The sequence below is a fragment of the Phacochoerus africanus genome, chromosome 10 (assembly GCF_016906955.1).
Source record: "Phacochoerus africanus isolate WHEZ1 chromosome 10, ROS_Pafr_v1, whole genome shotgun sequence".
NCBI lineage: Eukaryota > Metazoa > Chordata > Mammalia > Artiodactyla > Suidae > Phacochoerus > Phacochoerus africanus.
The window spans coordinates 3,295,426-3,308,858 of NC_062553.1; the positions used below are offsets into that span (position 1 = coordinate 3,295,426).

The 13,433-nt window shown below is 59.0% G+C and overlaps 1 protein-coding gene across 4 annotated transcripts in view; it reads right to left on the reverse strand.

Annotated features, from left to right (window-relative positions):
- Window positions 1–13,433, reverse strand: part of SORCS2 (sortilin related VPS10 domain containing receptor 2) — a 463,077-nt gene that overhangs the window by 85,534 nt on the left and 364,110 nt on the right. For all 4 annotated transcript variants that reach the window (XM_047798311.1, XM_047798308.1, XM_047798310.1 and 1 more), the window contains exon 4: window positions 2,033–2,197. In XM_047798311.1, coding sequence (XP_047654267.1) covers window positions 2,033–2,197 — 165 coding nt within the window. The remainder of the gene's footprint in view (window positions 1–2,032; window positions 2,198–13,433) is intronic.

Consider the following 13,433-nt stretch of genomic DNA (forward strand, 5'->3'; position numbering starts at 1 on the left):
CCATCCATCATCCACCCATCCATCCATCCATCACCCATCCATCCATCCATCCATCACCCACCCATCCATCATCCATCCATCCACCATCCATCATCCACCATCCATCCATCACCCATCCATCCATCCATCCACCATCCATCATCCATCCATCCATCCATTATCCATCCATCCATCCATCACCCATCCATCCATCCATCCATCCATCCATCCCCATCCATCATCCATCCATCCATCCTCACCCACCCATCCATCCATCCATCCATCCACCATCCTCATCCATCCATCCATCACCCATCCATCATCCATCCACCATCCATCATCCATCCAATCCTCCATTATCCATCCATCCATCCATCACCCATCCATCCATCCATCCATCCATCCATCATCCATCATCCACCCATCCACCATCCATCCACCATCCATCCACCCATCCATCCACCATTCTTCCACTGTCCATTCAATATTTTCAGCCAGGAACTTGAGGTAAAATGGTGAAAAAAACAGGCATAGCCCCTACCCTCAAAGATCTTACCCCAAGTGAATGTGGAGGGTGCAGACAATAATCGCAAATATACATTTACAAATATATAATAATGGCACAAATACATAATACACATTGTGGTCCCACCTGGGAATGGGAGGCACTGGAACGAGTGGGCCCCAGGGAGGCTGGGGGGTTGCAGAGGAGGCCCTGATCTGCACGGCTTCCATCTGCTCCAGACCCATGCTTCACCTTCCACCATCCTCTGAGCCTGGGGCCAGCTGTGTAGACAGCCTCTGCAGACCCCTTCTGTCTGGCTTCCGGTGGGATCTGGCCATGGAGGCAGGGGTGGAAGAGCGGAGCTGCGGGAGGAGAGGGAGTCGGGCACCAGCCCTCCTGCCCTCTGTCCTCACAATGGCAGTCTGTAGGAGCTGAGTTACTGTCTCCAGGGCCCGCCTCCTCCTCCTCAGCCCTGGCCTACGGCTCTGGGGACCATGTCTTCTACCGGGCAGGGTGGTCGGCTAAAAAAGGCCCCCAAAGATACCCACGGCTTAATCCCTGGAACCTGTCTGCAATCATAACCTCTGGGGCAGAGAAGGACTTTGCAGGCATGACTCAGGAAAGAGCTTGAGATGGGAAGGTCACCCTGGATTATCCACATGGGGCAGAGGGAACCCTCTCCCTCTCCCTCTTTCTCTTAAATGCACGTGCACACGCGCGCGCACATACACACACATGGCCAAATACTGCCTTTGAAGATTGGAGTGACTCATTCACCAGCCGCAGAATTCCAGAACTTGGGAAAGGCAAGGGAGGGGCCAGCCCCGAGCTGCCAGAGGGAATACGATCCCCACAACCCCCATCCCTGCAGACGTCTCGCTTTTGGCCCCATGAAAATGATTTTGGATTTCTGGCCTCCAAAACCGTGAGAGGATGAATTCCTGATGTTTTAGGCCATCAGGCCGGTGGCCACCTCTTACAGCGACCCCAGGAGCCCATGCTGGCCTTTCCTCCAGCCAGGCAGCCCCTCCTCCGCTGGCCCCTGCACCAGTCCCTCTGCCCGGGTCTCTCCTACCCCACTCTGGCCCTGGAGAGGGCCCCCATCACGGTGTCTTGGGCTCCCGCGGGGCCCTGCAGCACAGTCCCCAGGACAGGGCATGCTGGTTTGGGATCTGCAGGAGGAGTCACCCTTCCCGGTAAAGGAGGAAGAGGCTTCCAGGCTGCAGGAAGGGCCTAGGAGGCCTTGTAGAATGTTCTGGAAGTGGCCAAAGGCCCTGTGGCTGGTGTGCAGAGAGGGGAGTCAGAGTGGAGGGCCCTCTCATAACTCTCCACTTTCCATCGTCCTCCCACGTGCCCATTTGGGCCAAGCGCCGGCCTCACCTCCACCCCCACGCACCCGGTTCTCCGGAAGCGTGACCACGTGGCCCCGGGAGGAGGAGGTCAGGGGCCCGGGTCCTCCCCTACCGCCCGGGGCTCCCGGGTCCCAGGGGTGGAAAGGGCCAGCTCCCGTGCGTCCCCCGGCTCCCGTACGTCCCCGGGTCCGCTCACCTTGCCCTCCCTGGTGTAGGCCAGCACCTTGTCCTCCTGCCGCGGGTGGAAGAGGAGCGTCTCCACGGAGAAGGGAGCCAGCTGCTTCTGGAAGGTGGCGCCCTCGTCCGTGCTGAGGAACAGGCTCTGGTCCCGGTCGCTGAGCGAGGAGCTCACGAGGATGATCTGAAACACAGGCGGGGGCGTCAGGCCGACCCCAGCCCGGCGCCCACCCCCGACGACGCTCGCTCCACACCCTGCCCCGGGCCCTGCACCTGCAAGGCCCAGACTCTGACCTTGAGCGGAAGGTCAAGGTTTCTGCTGCCAAGGAGCCGGTCCGCAGGGCGGACCTCGGCCACAGCCTGAGGGGCAGCTGTGCCCCGAGGAAACGAAGCAGGACAGTGGGCGGAGCTGCCACCAGACAGAGGGCCTGAGCCAGCGCGGCTGCCCTGGGACGCGTGCGGCAGCCGGGGGCGGGACTGGAGACGCAGAGGGTCAATTCCCCAGACCCCCCAGGGGCCCTCACTGTGGTGGGTTGTGGGCCCCCCAGCAGCGATTTCCACGTCCTAATCCCCAGCCCTGTGAGTGCAACCGTCCCTGGAAACAGGGTCCAGGCGGGCGTAACTAAGTCAACAATCCAGGATGTCATCGTCCTGGATTTAGGGGCCCTAATAAGCCCAGCGACTGGCATCCCTATCAGAGCAGGGGAGACAGACACACAGGGACGTGGGCTGAAGAGCAGGTGGTGTGGCCACAAGCCAAGGGCTGGGAGCCACCAGAAGCCAGGAGGGGGCCTGGGAGGGGCTCCCCCTCGGCCCCCAGATGGAACCCGCCCTCTGACACCTGGCTCGAGACGCGCGGCCTCCAGAATGAAGATAAGAGGTTCCCATGTTTCGAAGCCCCATTCGTGGGGCTTTGCGGGGCCGCCCCAGGACCCCGACGCACCTGGGGACACCACAAGGGTGGCGGCCACGTCCTGCTCGGGGAGCCGGGCTGTGAGCCCTGCTGGATTGGCTTCCCTCCAGTTCCCTGTTCACACAGGTCCAAGCCCTGCTGGAGTGTCCCCTGTGTCACAGAAAGGCCAGGAAATGTTGGCCAAGGGTCAGAAGAGGGCAGCCCTGTGGCCACTCAGTGGAATGATCGGACCCCTCGGAGGGGCACCGGGGGCTCTTCCGTCCCTGGTGCCACAGGAGGCCGACCAGCTGGCTGGGCTGAGACAGTGACAGGACTCAGGACCGGGTGTGGATGGGCCTCCAGCCGCGCGGCTGCCCCCATAGCTGCCCGGCCTCCCACCTCAACCCCACAGGAAGCTGGGCGGCTCTCCCACACACCGACCCAAAACTGCCACGGCTCCTCAGCCCCAAGGAGTCCCACGCCCTTCCTGGACCGGCCTCCCTCCCAGCCTCCCCGTGTGCTCTGGCCGTGGCCAGTGTGGTCCACTCCCGCACCGGGCCCTCTGCCTCCTCCTCAGCACACTCCCTCCGCCCAAGCTGCCAGGGACCCAGGACGCGCCCCCCACACCCCTACCACCTTCCAAGGAAGTGGCCTCCTCCCCAGGGACGGTGGCCCTGTTGGGACAGGGGCCATGTCATGGAGGCCACCACTGATCCCCTCGCAGCCTCACCCCCAGAGGGCCTGGGCACTCCACCCGTCAACAAATGAGGGAATGAATGAATGCATGCGGGCACAGGGACGAGTGAGGGAATAAAGGGCAGGAGGGCATGAACAAGCACTGTGTGCTGGCGGCACCCCCTCGGTCTCCGGATACCCCAGTTCCAATCCCACGATCTGTGACCAAATGCCCTCTGGGCCTCAGCTCCTTGATCGGGAAATGACAGGGTGCCAGGCACCCGGTGGGCGCACCATGAAAGCCTGATGCGAGTGTGACCAGCTTGTCCTCGTTGGAACTCCACAAGGTGCCTGCCATCACGCGGTCGTCACCTCTGCCTGGGGCACGGAGCAGGTGGGCAAAGTGCTGCAGTCACAGAGCCAGGCAGGGCAGGGCCCGGGGCATGAGCCCAGCCTCCCCTTAGCCACATGCTCGGGGGAGCCCAGGCTGGAGCTGCATGAGATGAGCACGGCTTTCCCAGGGAGGGGGTGGGACAGCGAGACACCCCCGCCACGGCCTCCCCTCCACCAACATTCTTCTCAGGAGACAATTAAGCACATGCAACATAAATCAGTGAGCTGCACAAAACGCCTGTCTCCTGCATAAACCAGCGATAACCCAGTGTTTCCTTTTTTTCTGGTGACACGGTAACAAGCATCCAGGTGTGGCCACGTCTCTCCTCTCTGGCAAAACCCTTCCGATCCCAGCAAACGGACGGGCGGGGAGTCTGGTTCCCCGGGGGCTCTGATCCCCCGAAAGCTGGACAAAGGTGCTTGGAGACGTTCCTCGTGCTGTGGTTTACACACAGGAAAACGGGGGGCGGGTAGGGGAGCCGGGGCGCACGTACAGGTGTTGACAGAGAATGTTCAGGGACAAGTGACTCATGCACTCAGGGAAAAAACAAGGCCAATTTCTGTACATTGCACTCTGACAAAATTATAAGGAAGTATATCAAGTGAGTGTATAAAAGTAACTACAATTTCGTCAGTAGAAAAACGCATAGAAAGGAGGATGGGAGCATCCTAACTCAGCCACAGCAGAACGAAACTGGCCACGTGCGACAAAATGGATGGCTTGTGACAACAGGCATGGGCGTGAGGGGCATGTCGCCAAGCGAGAGAAGGCAGACAGAGGAAGCAGACACCCCCGGATCGCACTCGTATGCAGACCCTTAGAGGAAAAAGGGGGAAAAAGCCAAGCGCATAAGCACAGAGAAGCAACTGGTGCGGGACAGAGGGCGGGCAAACCGGGCGAAGGGGGTTGAAAGCACAAACATCGGTCCGAGAACAAAGGAGCCGGGGGTGGGACGCATGGCCCGGCGAGCAGAATCGTAACACGGTCTGCATATCTGCAAGGTGCTGCGAGCATAGATCTTAAAAGGTCTCATCACACGAAAGAAAATCTGAAACCCTCTACGGGGACAGACGCCAACTGGACTTTTTCTGGTGATCGTTTCATCATAAAACAAATATCGAGCCACGATGAACAACTGTGAAATGAACACAATGTTACAGCCCATTTGGAAAAGCAGAACGGAGGCGTCCCCTGGTGGATCAGTGGGAACAAACTGCATGTGCCTCCCTGAGGACACAGGCTTGATCCCGGGCCGCGCTCAGTGCATTCAGGATCCGGTGTTGCCGTGAGCTGTGGGGTAGGTCACAGACGCGGCTCGGATCTGGGGCGGCTGTGGCTGTGGGGTGGGCCAGCGGCTACAGCTCTGATTCGACCCCCTAGCCTGGGAACCTCCTGCAGCCCTAAAAAGACAAAACAAAACAAAAAAAAAGAGGAAGAAACCCAGGGGAAGGTTCATAGCGGTTGGTTTTAAGTGCTGGGGGTAGGAGGATTCTTTTGAAATTTTTACATAAACCCTTTAGCTCAGAATGGTTTTGGAGTTACAGAGAAGTCGCCAAGGTAGCACAGAGTCCCCACGTGCCAACACCCACTTGCTCTGTTGTCAACAGCCTGCGGTGACATCCCGCCATCGGCACATTCCTGTTCCTAAAACACACGCTACATTTCACCGGTTTTCCACGGCCGTCTTCTCCCATTCCAAGTTCCCACGGGGCGCTGAGTGGTCCTGGTTCTTTCAGGCTCCTCTGGGCTGTGACAGCTTCTCCCACCTCCCTCGCTTTCGACGTGACCTTGGCCGTCTGGAGGATGGGTGGGTATTTTGTGCCTCTCCCTGTGGGCGTGTCTGATTTGTTTCTCATGCTGATGCCGGGGTTACAGGTTTCAAGGGGAAAAGCACACCCGGGCACAGGATGTGGACATGGCCTGTCACCAACGATGCCGCCCTCGCTGGCCGGGGGCGCTGGCCAAGATCCCCCCCAGGAACTCCTTTTCCTTGGGGCTTCCAGCCTGTCCCTGGGGAGGAAGTCACTGCGCTCAGCCCACACCTGGGCAGTGGGGTGGAGGAGGCCCTGCTGGAGGGCGAAGGGCTGCAGGGCTTACACAGAACTCCGCGTGGGAGCTCTGTCGCCCCCATTTATTCGCGTATTCAATCATGTATTTATAATCCTATGTAGCCATGAACATTTCATTTCTGCGTGGAGTTGTATTTTGAGAACCCTTTTCTTATTTTGTGGTCCAAACAGCTCTAGCCCTGGCTACTGAGCCCACTTTGGGGTTCCCACGTTTCCTCTGACCTAACCTCATGGTGCTCCAACTTCTAAAGGTTCTCCATGGCCCCGAGCTTCCCTGGATGGTCAGGAAAATGGAAACACATCACCAAGGCTTCTTCAGCACTGCACCGGCTACAGCGGGGGTTCATTCGGTATCAGCTCCCGGCCGGGCTCCCTGCCCCGCCCCAGGGCGGTGACACACATGCCCCGTGTCTCTGGGCCGCCTGGCCAGGGAAGTCCAAATTTCCCCTCTTGGAGGACTTTTCTCCTGATGCGTTTTCCACAGCGTTCCTACAATGCAACTGCTTACGTATTTACTGTGGCCTGTGTCCCATGATCATGGGGGGTAGGGACCTGACCCCGTTGGTGCCCCGTGGCACCCAGCATGGGCCGGGCCCCCACCCCATAGTCAGTTAACCCGGGTGCTGGATGCACGCGGGCTCACACGCATGTGTGAACAAATGAGCAATGCCAGCTCCGACGGTGACTCCCGAGGGAGCTGTTTGCTCTTCTCCTCTGGGAGGGAAGCATCCCCAGGGGATGCCTAAGTAGCAGGGGGCGGGGGAGCAGAAGTCATAAATAATCTCATGCAATTATTCCTCTTCACCCCTCAAAGTTTCACACATCAATGAAGGCTCATTCATTCATTCATTCATGTATTCACTCTTCCACAGCTGCCAAGATTTAGGGATGTCCAGGCTTCAAGGGAGCAGCCCAGCAGGGAAAGAGTACTCAGGTGCAGAACAAAAAGGAGGGCTTCCTGGAGGAGGTGACACCCAGATGAGCCCCAAGTAAGGAATGGAAATTTGATCCAGACTCAGGGGAGGGAGTCTCAGGCAGAGAGGTCAGTGTAACCAGAGGTGGGGGGGTGGGGGGTGCTGCTGAAACCCTTCACGTTCTGACCACTTTGGCGAATACTGCTGCCTGTGGCTGGAAGGCACAGCAGGACCAAGACACCCAACCTCATCACTGGTAATTCATAATCAGATTTTAAAATTTTAAAAATGGCATAAGATCCATGTGTGATAAAATTCAAACGGCTTCTATGAAATTTTCTCTGTCCTGGATTCTGAGCAACTTCTCAAAGCTGAATGTTTCTCATTTACTTTGGGGGTCCTTGCCTTGCAGAGGCTCCCAACGTGAGTTTAGCCTGTTTCTTTTTTTTGTCTTTTTTTAGGGCCGCACCCATAGCACATGGAAGTTCCCAGGCCAGGGGTCAATTCGGAGCTGCAGCTAAGCCTACACCATAGCCACAGCAACCCCAGATCCGAGCCACATCTGTGGCAACACCAGATCCTTAACCCACTGAGCGAGGCCAGGAATTGAACCCACATCTTCATGGATACTATTTGGGTTCATTACTGTTGAGACACAACAGGAACTCCTGTTTCATTTTTAATGATGGGCCACCCTCTCCCTTTTTATCTGCCTGTCAAACTCTGCTTCACTGTCGAAGCCCATTTCGAAGGTCACCTCCTCCGGGAAGCCCTCCATGATACACATCCTCCAACAGAGTTTCTCTCATCCCTCCTCTGCCCCTTCCCCCAGCATCTGGTACCTGCCTGGAAGGTCCAGGTCCTCATCATTCCCATATCTCCAGCCCAGTGCACGGGACCTGGTACCGAGTAGGTGCCACGTTCTCGATAAACGGGTGTTGGCATTCCCACACAGGTGAGGGCTCTGGGTACAGGGTCACCTCTCTGTGACAGCCCTGGGTTATGGCCAAGGCCCTGCCCATGGTGGCGCCAAGGCGGAAGGAGACAGAACCTGAGGAAGTGCTTCTGGCCAGGGGCCGGCAATCTGGGTGGTGGGCTATTTTTGGTCCCAGACTGAGACGAATAAGGCAGGAAAGATGGGGTAGAAAAATCGGCTGACAAGGAAAGCGTTACTGGAGCAAGGAGACAACTCAATTGGCATCGCAAAGAGAGGAGGTTGCAGACTGTTCTCCCAAATCGGGAACCAGGCTATTTTAAATGGTGTGTTTTCGCTGCTTCCTATTCTGGGGAAGACATATGGCACCTGAGCCGGATTCTGGGGGCCCACAAGGCTGGGCATCTCAAACACAGAGGACAGCAGGTTGAAGAGAAATAGTTGAAGGATTCGTCGGACTAAAGGCCCGCCCATCTGCTGCACGAGTCCCGGGTCGAATTTGCCCGGCTCAGCAAAAAAAGGCCAAGTGGGGCTCCTTGTTCAGACAGCATCAGGAATTCGAGATGGAGCCAGAAGGGCATGAAACCAACATACATCCTTAAACGGCGCCCTTTCCAAGGCCACTCAGTTAGCAAACTCGGGACCAGTATTGGCAGCACCTGGAGGCTGCTGGAAAGACAGCGTCTTGGCCCGGCCCCGGCCCTCGGGATCCGGCTGTGAATTTGCTCTCTGACCCTGGTGAGTCCTGGGCGCCCTCTCCTTGGGGTGCTGCTTTAGGCCGCCGAGCTCCCACTGGTTTCGGCCCAGAGCCCACGGGCCGGGAAGCTCCGAGCACATGCTGGCGGACCCTGACCTCTCTCTGCCCCCTCCAAGGGACAGGGAAATGACACTGTGTGCAGAGCCCCGTTAACATTTACTCCTCCGTCCCCAAGCCCAGCCACTCTGACGGCGCGCGCTGCAGGATGGAGGCACCGATGACGGCCTGGGAGTCCGGGGGCCACGCTGCTCGTGGGACGCACAGCCCACAGCTGGGCACGCCGCAGGCTCTGGAGGCCCACGGGCCGGGCTTCTGCCCTCCTTTGCACCTGTGAGCTGTGCAACCTCGGGCAAATGCCTTCATGTTTCTGAGCCTGTTTCCTCCCCTGTGAGAGGAAGACAGGGATTCCCATGGCAGGGGCGACTGGAAGAATGAAAGCATAGCAGACTTAGCACGAACCAGGCCACAGTGAACTGGCTATCCGTGACAGTGGGTTAATTATCACAACATTTAATTCAATGTTTATGTATTTATTTTTGTCTTTTTAGGGCCACACCTGTGGCATATGGAGGTTCCCAGGTTAGGGGTCGAATCAGAGCTGCAGCTGCAGGCCTACACCACAGCCACAGCAACGCCGGATCGAGTCTCAGCTCCAGCATCACCTGCTCAAAGACCCCGGTCCCTGGGTCTGGCCCACCTGCTCCAGCATCACCTTCTCTGGACTGGATCACGTCTGCAAAGGCCCCGTTGCTAAAAAAGGCCACACTCCCAGGTTCTGGGTGGACATGAACTTGGAGGGAACCCTGCTCAGGCTACGCTTCTTCCATCACAGGTGGCCGCTCTAAACAAACGCTGTCACTTCACTTCCCAGCACACCGGGCACAGCCCGCCCTGCTCCCCTTCGGATGGTTCGTGTGGGAAACAGAGGCTTCTCCACAGCTGCGGAGCTCATTTCAGTCTCTCCTGATGCCCCTTCCCCCATAAAGATTTTCCACCTGCTCCCTCCCGGGGCTCGGACCTCCAAAAGCCTCTTTCTGCAGGTCAGATGGGCATATGGAGGTTCCCAGGCCAGGGGTCAAATCAGAGCTACAGCTGTCAGCCTACACCAGAGCCACAGCAACAGCAGATCCGAGCCGAGTCTGTGACCTACACCCCAGCTCACGGCAACATCGGATCCTTAATCCACTAAGCGAGGCCAGGGATCAAACCTGCAACTTCATGGATACTAGTTGGGTTCTTAACACACTGAACCACAACGTGAGCTCCACAGCATTTAATTTTGAAAAAGGTGGGTTCCCCAAGCACCTGCTTGGGTGAGATTCCCGGAGCTGAGGCGGCTCAGAGGCAGTGGAGGGAGGGGCAGGTGGAGAAAGACTCTGGTTCCCTCGCGCCAGGAAACCCCAGGACGGACGTGGACAGGAGGCAGAGGCGCTGTCCCCAGGGTGAGGGAACCATCTCCCGGGGGCTGGGAGGGGGGCTAGGGTTGCCCGAGTGTGAGCGCCTCCCTCACTGTGTCCCCTGGGACCTCCCGTGCCTCACCCTGGGCCTGGCCTTGGGCTGGGGGCTTCCTGGAGGAGGTGTCGCCTGAGCCAGGCCTCGAAGGATGAAGAGGCGTTCCCTGGGGGCAGCCAGGGTGGTGGAGTTCAAGCGACCAGTATGTCGGTTCCGGACGGGGAGGGGCAGGGCGGGCCGCTTCTCCCAAAGAGTCACCTTTCGCTGGGGGACTTCTTCTCCAGTGACATTATCAACTCATTTACTGCATGTGCTTCACCAACGCCAGAGTCGTCTGGACATGGGCAGGTCCGTGGATGACATGACTTCCCCTTATGTGGGTCTGATGGTGGCCAGGGATGGTGGGGGCCTGACACTGGGCAGGGGGCACATCAGAGGGCCAGTGAAGGACATACACATGGCACAAGTCACTGTGACACAGAGTAACCAGAGCCGCCCCTGAGCTGGCGTGCAGCATGGATGCGGGTGGAGAGAGCTCCCCGCGGGCGGGGGCGGGCGGGGGCACTCGGCACCCAGAAGGCCCGGCTCCCTGGGCCAGCCCGCGGGGGGCCGGGCAGACGGGCCTGTCATCTTGCCACAGAACCTGTGGGCCCATGGTGCACAGAAACTTCACTGGCTCCCTGCCGGCCAGTGCCGGAAGGGCCGCCTGCAGAGTGGGCCTGGCTGCAGCTGCGGGCCAATGGGTAACCTTTCCATTATTTCCTTCCCAGCCCGGCAGCCATCCCCAGGGCCCTGCCAGCCTCTGGCTGCAGAGAAGGAGATGCCATCAGGGCAGCTCTGGAGAGGTGCAGAGTGAGGGGAGGTGACGGGTCCAGGACTCCCTTCCGGGCTTAATCCTCACAGCACAACTGCTAAGGAGCTGCCGCCACCCCCATTTCTCAGATGGGAATGCTGAGGTCAGAGAGGCCAGAGGAAGATGGTGCTGTCGGCTGGGTTCATGCCCAGCACTTCCCTCCCTCCCTCTGTCACCCATCTGCACTGTGTCACAGCCAGGGACATGACTGCATCTGCCCAGAATATACCAACGGGAGTCCTGAAGCCACAGACCTGGGAGAGTCCAGAGAAACCCCTCCCACACCCAAAGACTGTCAGGCTTGGCCTCCAGCCATCTGCAGGTGCATCTGAGCTTGGGGGTGATTTCTGACCACGTGAAGAGGCAGGGGCGGGGGCGGGGGCGGGGGACGGGGGGGCTTTGTCTTGGTCCACCGTCCTTTCCTCTAAGACCGGTCTTTGGCTCATTCAGCTGTGCCCCGAGGAGCTCACAGCAGACAAGGGACATTGCTGAAGGAGGTGAGCAGGTGCACCGGGACAGGCGACCCGAATGGGGAGGCCCCTGCCCCCAGGAGGGGCTGATGCAGGGAGTGGCCATCTGGAAAGTTTCCACGCAGGACAGGAAGCCGCAAGCTCAGGGCCCAGGTGGGTCAGTGAGGGAGAGATGCCCCAGAAAGACATAGGGCAGATGGTGCGATGCTGCCGTGGGCCTCCTACCTCCCTCCCTCCAGGTCAGGAGCCCTGCCTGGACCTGGCATCCTGGACGCCCTCTGTGACCCTTCAGCATGAGCCAGCCCCTCCCTGCCTGCCCAGACCACGTCCACCTGGCCTCCTGCTCGGACCCACCTGCTGGGACCTGCCACCCCTGCAGGAGCCACGTGGGGCTCCACCTGCAATGTCCCCTTCTCTGATCCACGGTTGGGCATCCCACCACCTCCTCCAAAAGGTGGAGCCAGCGTCCCAGTCTGCCTGGCAGCCAGGCTCATGCAAATCACAGCCATCAACCCTCCAAGTTAAAAAAGGAAAGCAAAGAGCATCCAGAAACTATTTCTCGCCGCCTCCGCCAGCGCTCTGGCTGAGTGCTCCGCAGACCTGGGGTTTCCATTCAGACTCTTTATCAAGGAGAGGATTTGTTTTTAATCTGCCCTTGACCAGGCTGAGCCCTTAAAAGGGTCCCCCTCCCCACCCCCGGGGATCGGTCTCCTCTGCAGCTACCTTTCTATTTAAAACCCAGTCACCCGGTCTGTTCCGTACCAGACAGATGTGCCCAGCTGGGGGGACACAGAAAACTTGGCTTTGACGCCAGGAGAGGCAGACAGTGGAGACAAACAAATACGGCAGCGTCCGCCCCCGCAGTCTCAAATTAGAATCCGCGCGGAGCCTCTTATACACGCCCGTGTGAGTCACAATGAGCAGAAACAGCTCCCCTGGCCGCGGCTTCGCTCTCCCGGATGAACGCGTCCTGCTGGGCTCTGCAGCACACATTCGGATGCGCTGCCCACGCTCTAGGAAGGAAAACCAGCTCCGGGTGATGGGGTTTGGTTTGGGTGGTCCCTGGCAGAGGAGAGCTCCCGGGACACAGGGTCTGACGGAGAAGCATTTCTGCCACATGACTTTGGTGACCTTGGGCGAGTCCCCCTCCTCAACACCGGATCAGAGACGACCATTCCCCTCTGGGCTGAGGGTCCTGGTCAATCACGACCCCCAAAGCCGTCCTGGAAAGGGCAGGCTCTGCACGATCTGGGTGCTTTCCTAGGGATGCTTGGGATTTGTGTAAACACGAGCCTACAGTGCCCTTTGAAACCCGGCAGGGTCTCCTGCCTCTGCTCCTGAGTCTGGCATTCACGACCCCCTCCCACGACCTCAGCCACGACCTTGCCACCACATGGCCTGAGGTCCAGCCATCCTGGACTGTCCCACAGACCTGGTGCACCCCCCTCCGCTGGCTTTGCCTGGGACGCCCTGGCCGTCCTCTCTGACCGCAGCGAGGAACAGGGTGTGCAGGAGGCAGGCAGAGGCTGGCTAGGAGGCCAGGGTGGCCACCCAGGCGACAGAACCTGGTGACCTGCATGAGGTCAGAGGTCACAGGACTGGGAGGAAAGGGCGGGTGTCCGTGACATTTCATAGAGCTCAGTGGGTTTGCGGGGAGGAACCAGAGGGAGAAATACGGGCAGAACCTAACTCTTCAGTGCAGGTGCATGCACGGTGGTACCTTGATGGGGATGAGGGCAGAACAGGAGGGGCTGGCCTGGGGGATGAAGAGGAGGCCAGTGGGGCCTCCCATTGGGGCTGAGCTTCCTGCGAGGCCCCCCCGGTGGAGGGAGGGCTCAGGGGGTTGGTACACGTGGCCAGCTCAGCAGGGAAATCTGCTCTGGGGCGGGTATTTGGAAGCTACCTGCTCAGACACGTGACTGGGGTCCTGGGGGTGGATGAGCCCCAGCGGGTGTGTCAAGTGAGAAAAGAGGTGACCTGGGATGGAGGCCTGAGGGGACCCCCCTGCTC